This window comes from Syngnathus floridae, chromosome 5 (genome assembly GCF_059516105.1).
Source record: "Syngnathus floridae isolate MCC-2025c chromosome 5, RoL_Sflo_1.0, whole genome shotgun sequence".
Taxonomy (NCBI): domain Eukaryota; kingdom Metazoa; phylum Chordata; class Actinopteri; order Syngnathiformes; family Syngnathidae; genus Syngnathus; species Syngnathus floridae.
In genome coordinates, this window is record NC_142417.1 from 1,421,442 (window position 1) to 1,440,872 (window position 19,431).

A 19,431-nucleotide genomic window follows, 5' to 3' on the forward strand; every position below is an offset into this window, starting at 1 on the left:
GCACGCATTCCTCCTGCGGGGTTTCATTTACCCAGCAGGTTTCCGTTACAATGTGGATGTGGCATCTGCTGATCCTCCGTGACACTTTGACCTCCGTGAATTCCACTCACAGCAGGTCCGGTAAATTGCTGCTGTTGCCAAGGATGGCCCGTCACATTCCATGCTCACAACACAAACCGTTTGAGTCTTTACTATGGTGACAAAGGCCACATATGACAGTTACTGGAATGGCATTTAAATAATGGATAGAACGATTCATTATAAATATTGCCTTGTCATTTTGACATTCTTTAGTAAGGCAGAGGCAGATAATTAGTGAATAGTAAATAGATGGTGTTTTGCATGTAAATTGTCTGTTTACAGTTTAATTATTTAAAAAAAGAGTCTTGACTATGTCCTGAATATACATTTGTTTCATTACTGACACAAAAATGCGCTTTAAGGTGGACGTTTTGATCCAACTCGTGCAGGTGTGTCAACTTAAGATTTTTTGTTTTACTCGCAAACATTCCAATTCTTTTACATGCAAAAAATATTTGCGATTTATTCAATTCCCCTCAAGTATACTTTGTTTTTGGAGAAGTTGAACAGTGGTGACTGTGTTGTGAAGGGGGCAGGCCACTCACATTACCGGTGGAAGTGTGTGTGTGAACGGACGGGGCAGGGCAAACTTTGGGCTCGGGCTCCGTCTGCACTACATTTAGTGAAAGTTCTCCGAGAGGAGGAACTTTAAATGATGAGTCCTTCCAACTTCCACTTCTGAAAAAGAAGCTTTATCGGTACGACGTGGGTCTCCCCGGTGTTGACAGCCTTGTTTGGATACACCACCTGGATCGGAGTTCGGTTTTCGGATTGAACTCTTTACGGACTCTCCCCGCGGGGGCGAAGTTGCCAGCAAGTATGTTTTGTCGGAATCAAACAACCCGAGCCACGGTTGCTCGCGGCTCGGCTCTTGAAATGGAGATACGGCGAGGGAAGTACAGAAAAAGTCTGTACGTGAACACAACACAGGTAAGCAAAGCATCAACACACGTCATGGGGGGGCACAGCACACGCACACTCTATTTATGTCTCCTCTCTTGCTCTTATTGAACTTTTGTACTGTTTTTCGTACTCTTATTCAGTTTGTTGTCATCCTTTTATGCTTTTGTGTTGTCAAAATTGTACTCTAAGAAGCTACAACCTCCAAGCAGCGCCATAACGACCAATATTAAAATACAGTAACGTAGAGGGCCTAAGTGTTCATCGCAAACAGGGGAGTAGTTTTAGTTCTGAATTTATATTTATTGTACACAAAATTTAAATAAAAGTTGTACTCAAAGAAGGGGGTGTCCATCCAGGCCACTTTCATCTTAAAGGGTCCTGCCAATGGTGAAATTAAACTGTACTTAGCAAATGTATTTTACTGGATCACATTTTTTTTTTAAAGACACTCTATAGGCATATATGCACAGTTTGAATGATTAATTCAGTCATTCTTTTGCATACCACAAGAGCTGCTCGGCAACTGAAAATATATTTTAGTATCCTATAATTTATATGCTGCTAGCTTCTTTCATTTCTTCCTCTACAACTACTATTAGTACTCCTTTAACCCCGCCTCCACAGAAGTCAGCATTAATAAGAAAAATTGATAATGTATTTTTGAGGCGCATAACATTACACATGAAGGCCTACTAAATTCCTGTGAGAACAGGCAGCATTGCTAAGAAACAAAACGCAAATAATATTCCTCCATTTACATCTTTAACTTTAACTGTCACTCGTGTTGAACTAACTCATTTGGCCCACTCTTTTACCTCATTTTGAAGTCCGCACTAGTACATTTCGCTCTGCTTTGTGGCTGTTTCACTTTAATTACACTCGAGATCTGCACTGTCGTCAAATAAAAATTTTAATTGCCTTTCCTATTTACACTACTCTTCCCTACTATAGTATTTAACATTTTTTCCCCTTAAGCAAAACATTATAATTTCCCAACAGAGACTTAAGTGTTTTTGGTGTCCAGTTGTGGATGGGTAAAAACTAAAATGTAATTTCATTTCCCAACTTCTGCTTAATATTCCTCAACGGTTTAGTAATATATGTAATTGTGCTGGGTTGTTTGCAGCAGAAGTAATTATGGTTGAATTTTTAATGGTACGCTCATTTGTAGCTTTCCACAGCAATTTTTGCAAATTCCATTACAACTTAAATCACGTTTTCTATGTTTGATAGTAACACTGTGGCATTTGCTAATGGGGGGGAAAAAAAACTTGAGAAGTGGGTCAAAACTCAGCTGTTTATCACCAGATGCGAACGCATCCCGCTTCCGGTCCACCCTGTCAACATCTGCTTTGTGTTAGCTACTGTATTTGAGCAGTGAAGGATTTCTAAGGTAACCCCCAAACTGATTTTTCTAAAAAAAAAATCTTTACTGTTTCAACGGAGGTGTTTTTTCGATCAGGAGCCGCAATTTGCTGAATTCATCAAAAAAATTAGATTGCTGTCTCTAAGCTTTTAAGAAGCACCCTGTGTTGGAGGTTTGTTATTGAGGTGCTGATAATAAGAAGATGGTGTGTAGGAGTGTGTGTAAGGGTGGTTTGGGGGTCGGAACTATAAATTGAAGTTTATGGAATATTAATGGCGCGATACCGAAAAATGGGGAAGGATAAGGTATCGATTCTGTCCCTCTATTTCCAGCACTGAGTCTCTGACCGTTTTGTGTGTTTTGGCTACGCGATCGTTTGCACTCAGCTTATTTATTGTCTGTGTGCATTCATCTCACATGGAAGCACCCTTTAACCTCCCGAAGTCATGCACACTCCATCGTTTATTGATCTGCCGTCACAAGTCATGCTGTATGTGCTGCAGAGGTCACATGTGACACCCTTCCTGGGAGAGCTGTAGTTGCTAAAGCAAGATTGGATGAGGTCTGATTTTCACGCTTTGCTGAGTGATCAAAGTCAAGGGGTAATGTACTTCAATATGTTCGTGCTGCAAAAAGCATGAGATCAAAATGACTTACTCACCACAACGGGTGTATTTAATATAGCCGACCGTTACGAGTTAGCAGAAAACCGGGAATTAGCAATGGGCTGAGCATACTGCCCTGTGGAGCCCCTGCATTCAATGTGATGATCTTTTGTGGCAGCCCCAATAGAAAGTGATGCACATGATTATAGACAGATTTGGACGCCCGAGTGTCTGAGTCTTTTATATGAGCTTCTGGGGAAAACATTGTGCTGAATTGTGAACTGTCAAAGGATATTTGATATGTGCATGCACCTGCTCTAAATGAGAGCTTTTGAGATGGTGTATTATCAGCACGCCGCTTCAGGCTGAACCATTGTTGGTTTAAAAAGACTGCTCTGCAATTTAATTCTATGGTTATAGAGAAAAGCTCTTGTTAGGACTCAACTTCAATCGTGCAGAGTTGACCTTTAAATGCGCTTGATGTTCACTCACTGATGATATCTGTGATTGGAGCAAAATGGTTAAAAGCCTGTGACAGTCAGCCAGTGAGCGTTGACATTTTTTTTTTTAGCTATTTTGCTGCAGGCTGGAGGCGAATAGAGCTAAAAGTCCGACATTGTCAAAGTTAATGACACAAATATTGTCTAATTTGGCTGCTGGGTATGTGTGCGGGTCTATTTTGGTTTGAATGAAACGCTTGTAAGGCCTTTTTCATGCTCTTCAAATCTGCTGTGTCAGCTCAAGCCACCCAAGACACTTATTCCAATAATTAACATGGAGTATACTCTATTTTAACGCTTTGTTATGTTTTTAACTCGGTGATGCTCACCGACAGAGCGACCAGACCACTCCAGTGCGGTTACCACCAAGTTTGCACGGCCTGAAAGTGGCTTCTCTGTCTGTGTGTGAGACGGCGCGCCCTTCTGCCCGCAACGCTCTTAAAAGTGCTTCGAGTTGGCCAGTTGTGTGTCGATGAAAGCTTTTACAAGTGCTTGGGTTTTTGCTGCTTCCTCCACCCTGAACATCCCCCGCCGATTGCGGCTCAAGTTGGGTAGCAGTTTCTTTCAGCTGACTTTGCGGACCAAGTTTGCTAATGCTAATTTGCTTACTTACAGGGAGGCTGAGAGGTCATATAGATGTTGCCATGGCAACGCTTCTGCTGCAAATAAATAAATAAAAGCAGAACCTTAGACCGTGAGCCAGTTGAAGCCAGAGTGGTGTCCAAGGAATGACAAAATACTCTTTCAGTGCCTGAAAGGAACTCTGTGTACCCGCTGAACATTGAAGTCCCCTGCTGCTCTGTCGCCTCAAACACTTTCCTTCGACACAAAATAGCAAAACAGGTGCTCCAGAGTACACACGCGCCACTTTCCAGATTCGCCGGAGTCAGGTTAAATTCAGGAAGTGCGTTGATGTGTCCAAAAAAAGTACTCGTAAGATTCAAAAACCAAATTCCACCGGCCGCATCCTTGGAAGCTCGCTCGCTACGCCGAGGGACACTCTGGCCAGCAAATGTTTAACATGTTTTTATAAAATTACACCAGCTCGGCATGTATATTGCCATGGGGCCATCATTTCTTCTCTGCCTCTGCATGAGTGCTTCCACAAATGTAAGGAAGAAAAAAAAACATTTAATCTTCTGGTTTTTCACTTCCTTCAAGCCATGAGAACAAATGAGCCATGTCCAACCTACTAAGCATAGAAATGAATTGGTTGTTTCAAAACACAACATTGTTCATTCAAAAGATGTTATTTGTTTCAATGCCAAATTCCAACGGAAAAAAAAAAAAATACTCACTATGATGCATAATGGATCAATTTGTAAGAATTTCACACACCAGTGGTAATGTCCTTGTTGCAATGCGACACTTGCACCTTCAATCTACATTTGCATCTTTACACACTGACTGAAAATTAGCTCACTTGTTTGCGGGGGCGCCAAAAAGCATACACACTCGGCATCTGTCTTAGTTTAACCACGTTTTCATCTTGTGATTTATGAGTGACCTTGTCACTAATGGTGGAACTAGATTTGTTTTCTTTTGGAGGAGGCAAGGCCAACTTTAAAGCTGCTTCCAAGGAGGGGGGGAAATGATTATACATTTTTATTATATGTTCTCTATGTAGAAGAGGGGAAAACTTGGAGAAAAACATCCATCAAAATTGAAAAAAAAACCCACAAATTCAATTATCTTTTGCCTGGATTTGGGGAGGACTGTGCCCTCACGGGCCCCCCTCTAACTCCGCCAATGCTTGTCGCTGTTTTAAGTCATACACTTTTTTTTTCCATGTGAATACGGTCATACATGGCTATGTCTAGTTTCTTTGCGAGTCCAGTCATACACAGACTAGCATGTCCATTGAAAGAAACCTCCCACATCAGCATAGTCGCAGCTGTGAGTCACATTTAACCATCTGTTGCTACACGCTCCTCTATCTTCATCTTTTGCCATCCCAGCTCCGATTAGTCATTCATTGCATCTGTTGCTTGTGTCAGCCTCGCGCTCACTCTCGCATTCAGACAGTGATGAAGCGCCGCAGTGGTGTACTGTGCACCCCCCCCCACCCGGTTGTGCAACAGTCTATGCATCATCAAACTCACCCGACACCGTGAAGTTAATAAGACTTTGAAATGGCTGTCATGCTCCAGGAATTCAGCACTGTCTGTGCCCGCTATATAGTAAGACAGAGTTGAACACAATCTCTTGCAAGAGCCTGGAGCAATAAAACATTTGATTCATACGGGTAAGTTGAGTTGGGTAACCTTTGACGACATGATTGTCTTTGTAAAAGGAGACTTTTTTGGTCCAGTTCTTGTGTTGAATCTCAGGCGTCCCCCCCATGTTATGGCTGCTCATCATTCACATCCTTCCACATTCATTTCTTGTCAACCTGTACCATCCCTGGGAGGCTTGCATTATGTGGGACAATCTTCTGCTTTGAGCCTCAGGTCCCCTGATGCTACAAGTTAAATACCCCCCCATCCTGCCCTCCAAAGCGCTAACCCACTTTTCCGAACACTTAGGAAGTCCTCTTTTGTCTTCACCTCCACGCTGTCAGAGAAGACTACTCTGCTCTGTCTTTTTTGTTTTATCCCTCCATCTTTTTTCTTGCTTCAGCCTCCCCACCCCCAAGTGACCTTCACTGTAGCTTGTCGAGGGCTTGTCGCTAACAAGTTATAAAACGAGAGCTCGGTTGCCTCATGCCAAAGGTATCTTCTTTGTGGGCTACACTGAAAGCAGCTCTGTTAAACATTGACAAAAAGACGAAACCCACCCGCGCACGCACACAAGTCTGGATATCATTGACAGTGTCTGACACTTACGGCTTGCCCCCCCTGTGAGTAATTGTTCAAGTCAGCCTTCTTTCTGATACCTTACTTGGATTTCTCAAAGCGTTGGTTAACGCTGACAGAAAACGGTCGTCATCTCTGCAGTCTTGTCATCAGACCGAAAATGACGGAGCATTGCCACACACCTTTTCAGCCATTGCCCATTCATCTCTCTTGGAACAAAGAGCCTGCTGCGCTTTTCTGCTGTTCATCAATAACCACTTGACTAAGTAGATGGAGTCAGAGCCTCTCCATTGTACACAGGAATGCAGCCGCTAATTGTGGACAACACTGAGGAATGTTCTGCTGTTTTCTATGGGTTGACTTGCAAAATGAATACGCATTTTAATAGCTGGGCTTCGAGAAAAATGACGTCCACATTGGGTAATATCTATTTACAGTTGCGGAAAGGATAAATGAAGTTTTCCCTGTCACGATGTTGTCGAGCAATGGCCGGACTCCATGAGAACAGATGGGTCATAGAAGACCCAGCTGTGGCACCAGAGCTTTAATGTGCTCTTTAGTGGACCCCGGTGACTGACTGGCTTGTCCATTGGCCTCGTTATGGTCGCACAGTTCCTGCTGTCTCCGCAATTGTTATGTCCACTAAGGAAATCATGTGTTCATTATAGTTTGTTTATCTGTGTCATCAACATGATCACCCACAGGCGAAAAGCATGTTTCCGCGTGACAACATTGGACAAAACGTTGTCAGCGTAATGTGGAAGTGATCTGTTTTAATGACTTTTACACATGATGGTTTCTCTGATGGATGACTCCAACCAAAGCGGATTCGGCCGCCGATGTTTCAAATATATCATGCATCAGCATTTTTAGCAATGACTTGACCATGTCTCCTACTGGAAAGACTTTTTAGATTATAATAGCAAATCCAAACTCACATACAACTGTCCAAAATATCTTCAGATTCAAATTTATGTTATATTTGTATAACATGTTATTCATTCATTCGTTCATTCATTCATTCATTCATTCATTCATTCATTCATTCATTCATTCATTCATTCATTCATTCATTCATTCATGTATTTATTTATTTATTTGTTTGTTTATTTATTTATTTAAATTACCTTATCTGACAAAATTCGGAACAAGTTGTTGTTGTTTTAGTCATGTCCAACAGAGGGCGCCATTGCTCTATTTTAGTGCCACTAGAGTGGAAGGTTTGCCCTTCTTTAACTTCTTTGCACTTTTACGGGGCTCCAGTTTGTTTTCATCATGCAACCATAAACATGAATATTTTTTATGGTTTAACAAAGGTAACATGGAAAATACCTGACAGTTCTGAGGTTAAGACTAGCTTTGGTCTTCCTGTGTGGAGTTATGTTCATGAGTCTAAAATCCAAGCAGTCCAAAAAGCGCATTGATGGAATGCTCTCCCTCGAATCAACATCAAACTGCTCAGATGGGCCTCGGCAATTTAATGGAGATAAATGAACCGCTGCATCTGTCCAGAGCCAAGTTCCGCCCCCAACCTGCTTATGCTGACATGGAATTCCTTTTTAGATGAATTCAGACTTCTTGAATGATTTGTGCGTCTGGGATCAAGTATCATTTCCAACATGACTCGCCCTCCTTTTCCATGCGATGGTAAATTAGAAGCCAGATCAGAGAGTGGAACTCATACACCTAATAACAAGGTGGGCTGCGGATGAGATTTATGTTGTCACGGTGACAGACTTATGACCACCATGCCGTCGGCGCAGGTCTTTTCTTCACGCGGTATAACCAAGGACTGACCTCCAGGGGGGATTTCTCCATGATACGTCTGCTTTTACGGCTCATCACTCGCCGCTGTCACCGGGCCCAGCGGTGACCCAGCAGCGCTTGCCGTGACTATGCTGTGGAATTGAAAACCTGTTACAATCTTTTTTTTTTTTTTTGGGTGGACAAAGGGTGTTACCTTTCAGACACGCTTCACGCTTTAAAATAACAGACTTTGCTGGAGGAAACAAATATCACATGTATAGTGGGAGTAAAGTTGAAGTGTGTGAAATGCCAAAAGAGGCCCTGATTCTTCCAGATGGTTCCCACTTCCCACAGCGTTTAGGTGTGTTTCTCCTTTGTGTGTATTCAAGGGTAATTGTTTATGTGCGTATCAGTGAGTGGGCGACGTTTGGTCTTCAAATCGGGTCAAGATAACAGTCAGCATTCCGTATTTATTGTGATTAGGGGCCCTGTTAAGTTTGGGCTCTTTTGTTCTGTTACTACAAACATCTTGTAATCTCCACGCAGGGACGGGGAGAACATGCAAACTCCACACGGGAAGGTTGTAGCTCCGATTCAAATCTCCAACCTCAGACCTGTGAGGCTCATGTACTAACCACTCAAGGTAGTCTTTAAAGTTAGTGTGCTGTAAAAAAAAAAAAAATAGAGCTGTCAAAATGAATTGATAAATCGACATTTTAATAACTGAGTCCTTTAGAGCCATTTTTACCCGAATATTGTCCAATATTGCTGAGTAGATTCTACATGAGTAACTTAAACCGCTGCGGGTCACTCAACGGTTTATCTGATCCGACATTGTAGCATGCATATCATGTGAGCGCACACTGCTAAAAATAAAAGCGCTAACATTAGCTCGCGTGGTAGCCTCGCCTTTCACTTGCCACTTTGCAATCCTATGCTTCCAAATTTTTGCGAGGATGACCTTCCTCTCCCCCCTCAAACACCAGAGATTGTAAGAAAGACCGACAAATTCTGGATGTCTGAAAAGAAAATCCCACAGACGCACTTCCAAATCTTCTTCAATGTTTTCCCAGAAGAATGGAACCTGTTAAATAGGATCCAGTTCCATACACCCCCCCAAAAAAAAAGCATTCTCCAGCACATTCCTTGGCACGTTCCATCCAAATCCCGTCCTTCGTAACGGTCAAGTCAACTATTTCTCTTTCGACCTCAAGAACAATAAATCTCTTGCTCTTAGTGTGTGTATGTTGATGTCTGTGACACATTAGCTGGGTTGATTTAAACTGAGTAGGGCGGAGGCTTTCCTTGGGGAAATGACCCCAGCTTTGCTACCGGCACGGCTGGCTCTCCTCCTCACCACTCAAAAGGCTTTTAAAGCTCCTTTTGTTTTTATTGTCGGACTCTGTAAAAGTGTATGGTCGTGCGTTGGGTAGGTCATCTAAAGGTCCGTCATGATGAGTGAAAGGCTGCTCCAACATCATGTGACCACCGAGTAGATACATGTGTGCTTTAATGAAGGATTCTCAGACAATTATGCAATTCCGCTTTTCCTGCTGCTAGCTTGCACATGCTCGGTATCGCCCACGTCCAAAGCCCACGCCTCGGCACTCCATCTGCATGGCTGCTGTGGCACACAGGTTCTCTTTGCGGCTTGCATTTGTGACAGGAGCTGTAAATTGAACAGTTGAAAGGCACATGGTGTGGGTTTGAAGGTTTTTTTTTTTTTTTTGCGGGGGGAATTTGCGGGCTAGAAAGGAAACAGACCTTGGCTTTGAGGTGACATATTTCTTCCTGCAAAAACAACTCCTTGACGTGCGTGCGACATCTCAGTGTGTTTGCAATGTGGAACACCGGATCAGATGGAGGGCCGTGTATGTTGGATATGGCCAAAAGCTCTTGAGGTGACATTAAATCAATATTTAAAAGGCTATGATAAATGATTGAAGCGCTCTTTAACACTGGGGTGATGCCATGTAAAATATGCATGGAACCTTGGCGGAATACTCGTGACCCACTGATGTAACTTTTGAACTTGTATATACATTCATCCGTGCAGTTGTTTAAAAAAAACATTCTTCTAATATTCCTCAATCTTAACTGACATTTTGAGGGCATGCAGAAGAGAATTCTGTTGCAACAAATCAGCCAGCGCAATTATTCCCGCTGCGTTTTGTCTCCAAGCAAAATGACCGCATTCATCAAAATAATCTCAGGAGATATAAAAAAAATTGCACTGAAGGACGTATCGTTAAAGCAAATTCCTCTTCATCATCTGCCATGAAGGACAAAGGCTTCAAGCTGTATGCGTCAAATTATACTTATAACTATGAATATGTGCTGCATGTAAGCAAGCATGACAATACTTTCAGTCTCCCACGCTTTTTCACTTTGTCACATCGGATGAAACGTGCGCCTAATTCTTAATATTGAAAATGTGCAGTGTCGATTTTCCACCAACAGAGGGTGCTGATAGACAGTTTCCTGTATCGGAAAGTAAACTAATCACTCAGTACGGTTCTGTTGTATTTAAAGTTGGAGTAATTTTTGAGTTTATTTAGCAAAGATTTTATGTGCAATACACAATAAAATCGTATTTTTGCATGCATCCATATAAATAATGTTGATTGATTGATTGGTTGAGAGCTTTTGTATTGCATGGCAAGTGTACTCGACATGCATATATAATTGAATTGTATTTACTTAATTTTCAATTCAATTTCTATTCTAATGTTCCATTTAGGTTATATATGTTTGAGTTTACTGCCAGCTGTCACCACTTAATTCCCTCTTTAATAACAACAAAGCCTTCCCCACCCGCTCTGCTTGAGTGAAACATAGATTTTGCTGTTTATTTGTTTTAAAGGGCGTGGAGGCTGCTACAGCAATTATTTGCAGTGCGCTCATTTTACTTTTCCCAATTTGTGTGTTTTGTTGGTTTTTTAAAATCATGACTATCTGCAGACAGGCGCGTCGTAGGGGTTAATTTAGGGGAGAGGGAGGGAGGGGGGCGTGGGGGTTACAAGGAGAGGAAGGCGCACACTGGGCCAGTTGTGCCGGTCACTCCCGCAGAGGCGATGGCCTTTTTGTCAAGAGTTCTCTTGTCTTCGCCCAGGACACCCTCTCGCATTCACAATCGTGACAGTGGCGCACAAAGGAGGAGAGAGATGCATTTTCAAAGGCGCCATTCTTTCCCGATGGGGTGGTGACCGCGGGCGCCTTGGGTGGATCATTGTGCAAAACTTGGAGGAGGTGAACAACACGCGGATGAGTTGCGGGATTTTCTAACCATCTCGTCACCCCGTTTGGATCAACCGCTCCAAGTTTTTACGCATCGCTTTTACGCACCAGGTTGCTGTCAACCCGCGCGTGCGTGCTCCGTCTTTGTGGATTTGTCTTGGGTCTGGTACCTGTCAGAGTGATATTCCAATGATGTGACGTCACGATCTCGGTGGTTTAAAAAAAAAAAAGACAAACTTCTGGATCTGTTTCTACCTAAAGGATGCCGCTTGATAAACTGACAAACATGGAGGAAAAACTGTGGATATTGGAGGACCTGAATATGATGTACATCCGGCAGATTGCTCTCAGTTTGCAGGTAAAAAGTTATTGCAAGGCATTTTTAGATTAGTATTTCTTATTCTGCAGTCCGATTGGAGAGATATTAGTTGGAACAATATTTTTATGATTGCAATATAGTGTGGAACTGCACTGCATCACACTGACAGCTGTTTCTGATATTTAGTAGCATGATTTGCTTTAAAAGCAGTTAAGTAAGAAGACATTAATACAGATCAAACATCAATTAAAATCAGATTGCTCTCGCACATGTAAAAGCTGTTTGTAATTACTTTCATTTTATTACTTTTTTTGCATAATGCTGAATAATTCTCCGTGGTGGTGTCGAACTCTTGTAATACTTTTTTTTACCCGCCAATGTCTCAGCCCAACAGCAAATATAAACAAGCTTTGTGATGCATCTTCACTTTTCCTCAATCACCCATTAATGTCTTTTGTAGGCTTCTTATTCACATGAGTTAAGAATCACAGTTGTGCGTGTGTGTGAGAGTTTTTATTGACCTCCCAGCTTGCTTATGAGCCAGCTCAATGACAGCCGAAATCTATTTTCAGAGTACAGTGCATCCCCTTTGGTGGCCCGTTGAGCCTGCAGCTGCGCCTTGGTGTTGTCGAGTCGGCGCAAGGGTTGTGTAGTCATGCTGACGCTGGCGTGCATGCAGGTTATAGTGCGAGCAACATTGCGCATGCCATCCATCCATCCTCTGGGGGTTCACACGCAGTGCACAGCTGCACATTTGGGGCCTCGCGGGGGTCCTCTGGAAGCGCCTGTCCACACGTGTTTAACTGTGTGTGTGTGTGTGTGTGTGTGTGTGTTGCGCATTGTGTTGGGATAGAGGAAGGAGTCATGCCAGGCTGCCAGTAACATGAGTACACAAACAAACAATCTGTGTCTCTACTTTTAAAAGATGCTAAATGGTTTCTTTCTTATCAGTTGGCATTGACTTGATTTTTTTTTTGGGGGGGGGGGTCATGATTGTTGAAAGCAAGTCTGTGGTGCAGATGTGCAACAGTGTTTTTTTTATCTTTTAGGAGACTTGAGTCTGAAAAGCACACCAGACCGAGATGAATTTCTTTTTTTTTGTATACAGTGGTGCCTTAAGATACGAAACCAATTTACAAGTTTGTTGGGACGATGCCTATCTGAACAGAAACGGTGCTGCAACACTTGTAGACGTACCATATAATAAAACCCGTAAGCATATCATTTTTATCCTCTGAGAAAAAAAATCACTGCCACATTGAGAAGCTAAGAGTGCTGAGTCCGCAGTATACAGCCTTTCTTCAAACTGCCCCCATGCGGCCCCGGCATGCACACCAGAAGGAGCAATACAATTGAAGGAAGAAGTACGACAATAACTCACTTTATTTTTTAAAATGAGGTAGGTGAGGTACTATAAAGTAGCATTTTTGTCATTGCCAAGGAATGGATTTCATTCGTATCTTTAGGCACCACTGTCTTCTGAGCTTGTTATGCGTTGTCTCGAGGGCAATTTACTGATCATGGGATCTGTTTGGCCTAAGTTGATCAGTCACTAATAAACCTATTAGTTCTTGACACAGAGCCCGCGTTTGTTTTGCTCTCACATTAAAGTGGTCTTAATGTAAAGATGATGTTTGGAAATGATGAGGGTAGAAATGCATCACATGATTGTGGAAAAACAATCATCTCCTCACTATTTGGGAGAAAAGTATCAATTTCCACATTGTCGACTTTGCCATCTTCCTCACCCGCTTGCTTGTTTGCTCTCCCTCCCTCCCCCGTGCCCCCCCCCCCCCCCCCCCCCCCCCCCCCCAGACTGGGTGTGTTTACGAGACAGGGATTCTTTGTGTGAGCCCGAGCTGTACAGTTTGCTGTCTAACTGTAATTTGTGGAGCTTTATTTGCTCCCATAAAATCTCCTGCTTGGATCATCACAAGTTGCCTTTATTACAGCGGGAAGCCGTTTGGGATTCTCCCTCAGGTGGTATATACCTGGAATCTCCTCCCACCTCATCCATCCTCACGCCACATGAGTCATTTCATGACTCACAAAGAAGTATAGTGTCTTTTTTTAACCCTTTAAAATTATTGTACGTGTGTTGATTTTTTAAAATTTTTATTTTACATTGAAATTGACACCCATTCATCGATTCATGACAAATTTTTGACAGACAGTGTAAATATGCTTTTATGGCTATTCATCCGCTCAAAACGTTTCCGTTCACACTCGAGAGTGGTCAGCACGTGGTTAATTAATCTGTTTTTTTCTGCCTTTTTTTTTCTCTGTACTTGTCATCCAATTTAAGTCAGTGCTGAGATTCCTGACATACAATCAGGAGTCACGCGAGCAGCCATTGTTATTTCACGCAGCGTCTTCTCGACCGACTCTTCACGTTTTAACAGGTCCGTAGTAGGAATAACTGCATTCTTGGCATTTTATGCTGTTTCCTCTTTGCACACAAGTCTCGCACTTCATTGCTTCTTCCTGAGTGGAAAGTGCAAGGGGGCCCCGATGTCCACAAAATGCAGGACCCCCCTTTCCCCACAAAAAAAAAGCAAGAGACGGCTGATGGGAAGCAGGAAATGGTCTTGTGTAATTACTCTTTCCCACTGGGAGTGACATCATGATAGCATTGAACTCTTGGCCATGAATGGATTTAAACACAGCATTTCCTGTCACCACGGCCGGATGCACAAGAATACATTTTGTTTTTTATCTAACTTCCGCCTGGTTTCTTCCCCCTGCCATGCTGCTCTCACCTTGACTAATTCTCCCCTTGCCCTCTCATTAAAAGCCAGGCGGCCTTAGATGGCCACTTTTGCCCCGTTGTCTAATTCTGGCACCTCGACTGACCTTGGATGTGTATGGGTGCAGTGGCAGTGTTACATAAGGACATTGGATTTGCAAAAGGTCATGAAAGTGTGCTCCTGTAATAAAAGCAGGATTCACACTGATCATTTCATTTCGCAAGTCATCCATTGTTTTGGGAAGTCAAATCCTGCTTTGTGTGTGAGTGTGTGTTGACCTCATGGGTTGGAGTGACCCCACGCGGCTGCAGCATATCAACTAGGACACAAAAGCAAGTTAAGAAAAACACTGTGCAAACCCAAAAACCGGTCTTGATAACATCGGAGGCATTTATGGTGCCAGAAACAATGTCAATTGTCCAATAATATTAAAAGATGAGAAAGTGGAGGGGTCAGGGTCATTCCTTTTTGCTTGTCGTATAAATAATCATAAACCTTAAATCCATTCGTGGAAAAAGACTGACCCAAGGATGGATGGAAACCTCTGACCTGCTCTATGATGAGCAGGGTTAGGTGGGAGTTTCTAACTGGTCTCACATGTTTGACTTCTCACACGCTCCCAGTATGCTAAATGCAGCAGGGGTCATAACTCGGATAGCTGGTAATTCTGGACAGACTTTAAATATCTGTCGGCGTTAGCTCTCCTTAATGTATGTAACCAGTAGCATCGAGAATCTCTCCGCGTGTCCTTTTCTCTCGGTTGCATTGGGAGATTGATCTAAGCTTCTGTGCCCCGACAATGTGCTTAGTGAATGTGAGGTCCTGAAAGGCCAAAGGTCAAGTTGACAGCGTTTAATCCCCATCTGCGGGCAGTATGCGCTCGGGCAAGACTGATGAATCTCTTGTTGATGAATTTCCAGTGGCAGCAAAGGTTAATCTTGTTTGTAGTGGAAGCGGAAAACAAAGCACGTCGGCTTCCCCGGCTCACCTGGTTTAGAATTCATTATGAGCAACAGCTGAGTCTTCTGGCTTGTGTCCGTTCGGTAAGACGTTGTTCAGGAGTGCCTTGGGAATTTCAAATTAAACCTAAATAAGACGGAACATTCACCAAATTACAGCAAGGTCGCTGAAATTGGAATGCGATAAACAAATGAATCAAAATGAATGTGGCTGTGAAGATGTCAAGGTGGTTTCCAATCTCTGCAGGAGGTTGTTCAAATAAAGTTTGAGTAAGTACACTACGTGTGTGTTTGTACAGCATGTTGGCTTAGCTAAAGTCTGTTTAGCGACCATGGATGTTTGCGCTAAAGCTAACAGCGCTTGCTCTCTGGTGATACACGTTGCAGAGTCATGTCTGAGCCAATACACATTCCTCTACAATGAAGCTCTTCATCAAACACCTCCTCCTAAACTGAGGCCGTGTTTGTGCGTGTGTGTGAGTCAATATTTGAGCAACAAACCGGTACTTTCTGCTACTCACTCAGGAGTCGGTCAGTTAGTGAGAGTTAATGAACAAATCAACACAGGGTGTGCACACTTTTGCAACCATATGATCTCTGTTGTTTATTTTATCTCTCCTCTTGAAAAAAACATTTTTTTTGGACCCAGTTGAGTTAATGAAAAAATCCACAACCACAGTTATGAGGGTGTGCACACTTTTGCAACCATATGATCTCAGTTGTTTATTTTATGTCTCTCCTCCAATATTTTTTTCGTCCATTTGAGCTGTCCTATGGATTATATTATAATAGCCTGGCATCTGACTAGGGGTGTGTAGACTTTTTAAATCCATCGCATGCTTCGCTCTGACATGGCCGTATTTATTTTCCAAACGTGTGCTCGTATCTTGGTGCCAGAAACGGGCTGAGGAGAAAGGCGGCTTTGTATCACATCGTGCCCACGCCCTTTACGTTCTTGGAACAACAACTCAAATAAAAGTTGTATGCTTCTCTTCCTACCAACCTCTGGTCCACTGACTCCAAACATTGTGGTTTACCACAGAACCCCGTGCACCCCCCAACACTTGAGTTCACGCCCCAGCTCGCCGGCGGGCGGCACCATTAGGAGGTGCGGCGGCGGCGGTGTGAATAGGCGCTCTGTTGTGTGAACGGGAAGCGAGGCTGGAGCCAACTTGCTTTGAAAAACAACAGCTCAGAGAGAAAATATCCCGGCGGGAACCGACAGGTGCTCTTATTGGAAGACAAAAGTGACACTTGCACCTTTCCAAGCTATGCGCTGCTCTCTTTTGTCAAGGTTGAAAGCATTTGATCATCTCCCTCACAAGCTGCCTGTCTAAATTCACTTTTGGCTGGACTTTTTTTTTTTTTTTTTTTATATAAACTCAGCCTGCAGCGTCACCTTCTGTTAAGCCTCCCTCTCTGCTCTCCTCCATGCCAAGACTTTATTTCAACAGTTTAGTTTAGTAACCGCCAATACATGGAAATAATCCAAATGATCTTAAATAAGATTTAGAGCCATATGTTGTTTTACAACACGTCTTCCTTCATTGACACACACCATTCAAAAATCTGCTCGTGAGTTTCATCTTATGGGCGAACATCTTCCCAGTGCTTGAGGCTGCCTGCTACATTTACCTTTATTGATTTGGTTCGATGCAACCCGTGTGGGAGTTGAATTCATTCTATTTTGGCTTAAATCTCTTCCAGCAACACGCTTAAAACCTTGGCCGCGTCGCAAAACAAAGCGATGATACTTTACGGTAATAGTTATTAAATCAAAATATTCCCATTGTGCACATTCCACTGCAGTAGCCAGCATCAGCGGCACTGTTGCAATTATATTTATTAGGCCAATGCGTGCAAGCTGTGCGTCACCATCATGCCAAGACTTTGTAAGTGCATGCATGTGGGCGTGTGTTTGGCACGTGCAGAATATAGACTGTTGCTGTATGACCATATGTGGTACCATTCTGTTCTGGTTGAGGGTAAGAAAAGAGCTGGTCCCACTTGAGTCTTTTTGTGTAATAATTAAGTCGGATTTTGTAGCGAAAGTAATCCAGTGCAATTCGTGGAAAGCTGGCCACACACAAAACAACCCACTGAATTAAATTCATTTAATGGTAACTACTTTGCATTTATAGAAAAACACACAACAGTATTTTCCACCTTGATATGCATGGAATTAAAAACTTAAGAAATAACTACAAGTGCAGTATTATTATATGCATTTAATTACTGGCCATTTTAACGTAGGAGTGAGCAATATATGAAATATTTTTTCATTCTCAATATTTAAAATAAGTTAACCATTGCACTGATGCGCTAAAACAATAACTGTCTTTTTTTAAAATATATAAATAATCTTGTAAATATATATAATAATAATAAAAATCTTCAAAATTATATTAAAATGAAACTCAAAATGTTGTTTTGTGGTGCAGTTCAAAGACTACAGAAAATCCTCCTGAGAACATATTAAGTGATGTCGTGATACTGTTCGTTTATGTCTTTACAGGAGACCCGGTAATGATTTTAATTTTTGTACGTTAAAAGCATTGAAACAATCCAAGTCGAGTATCTACAACAGACTTATCATTGGAGCTGGCGTGAAGTAAACAACATGACTATGCTGTCAAAAAATGCCTTAGTGCCACAGGCAAGCATTTTATGGGGGAATTCCACATTTTGGAGGCGGGTCCCGCCCGGGTACTTCTGGCTTAACGACGAGGGAGACATGTTGAAAGGGGCCTCTTGTTGTGGTTGGAGGTGCTGAAAGGCATTGCTTAACCTCCCCGATTCAGCAAGATGAGGTCCAGCTGGGTGATGTCATGTAACATCTACACACGGTGACCTCGTTATGCCTTCTGTCATCTCCTTGCAGCCTCGACTCATACCAGCGTCCTCCTCCAACCTTAAAGCCAACAGGTGACCATATGCCGGGACACTGTATACGTTATAATCCTGTCATTACTGGGTGATGGAAAGGTTAATCCATCTGGGTATCCGGTCGGCTCCGTGTGTCCATTGGTTACAAGGAGGAGCTTGGCTCGATTTGATTGGTTAAGACAGAGAAGCAGTGACCTCTATCACGAGACATCATGACGGTTACACAGTAGCCACATGGTGTGTTTTTTACATGGCATGAAATGTTACTTTTTTTTGGAGACGTGGAGTTTTGAAAGTCATAATTTTACTGTGAAAAGAAAACAAGACGTTCATAAGCAGTAGAGAGGAATCAATGTGCATGTGTTGCAATACTCTTGTTGGTCCAGATGGGGGCAGCCACACCAGCTTTAAAAATGTACATAATGTATACAGTACAGTTTTTTTAGGTATTTATCATCAGATGATTAACTCATTTAAATAGATTTTATACATTTATACATAAAATATATTTTCGTGTGACAATATCTATTAATAGTTGCATTTGCCACACTAGATATGAGGATGGTATATATTGTAAAAAAATTAAAATAAACATCAATTATGGCTGCACACACACAAAAACTACACCTCAAATGCTGGTCTGTGTATCCTCTTCAAATGTGGACTCAAAACCTAATTCTTTTTATTTACTGCCACATTTCTGCCCTGAAGGGTGACTTGCTGAAAACCAAAACAAAAAAAGCCTTTTCTGTCTACAAAGGCACCCGAGGGCACCCGAAAATGTGAATTTGGCGAAGCTTATTTACAGTATAGTCACGTCCGTGGGCCATGATTAGAATTAAGATTTTATCACTACGCACAGAAATGGGAGAGGGGAAAAAAAACTGTGAAAGAGGGATTAGCTGTGTGTAAAGAAATCGGCCATTAGGGTGTATAGCAGTTGCTGAGAGGAAGCACTGCTCTCTTGTTTGTGATTCAATAGGAAATGCAGTGGACTTGGAGAGGAAGGGGGGGAGGCTGTGGAGTGGAGTGGAGAGTCAAGGAATTGCCTCACCTCCTGGGAAAATGCGCTAGTCAAGACAGTGAATGAGTATGGTGTTCATTCATTCATCACACCTCCTCATCCAGATGCTTGTAAGAGAAGATATAGCACCACTGTGTGCTGCATGCTTTCTTCCTCAACACCTGCCTTCAACTGTGAGTGTAAATTGTTCCCAGGAAGCTCGCTCGCTGGCTCGGAGCAGCTACCCGCTGATGAAACCCTAATCCGATTAACGGCAGTATATT

The 19,431-nt window shown here is 42.6% G+C and overlaps 1 protein-coding gene across 3 annotated transcripts in view; it reads left to right on the forward strand.

The window, feature by feature from the left end:
* Nucleotides 1–628: 628 nt before the first annotated feature.
* rtkna (rhotekin a) overlaps nucleotides 629–19,431 on the forward strand; it is a 33,678-nt gene continuing 14,875 nt past the window's right edge. Inside the window, exon 1 of one of the 3 annotated variants that reach the window (XM_088376318.1) lies at nucleotides 629–1,011. In XM_088376318.1, the coding sequence (XP_088232444.1) occupies nucleotides 901–1,011 (111 nt within the window). In that variant the 5' untranslated portion in view covers nucleotides 629–900. Of the gene's footprint in view, nucleotides 1,012–11,037; nucleotides 11,592–19,431 lie in introns of those variants that run through there. The other 2 variants (XM_088376317.1, XM_088376319.1) reach the window with 2 other exon arrangements.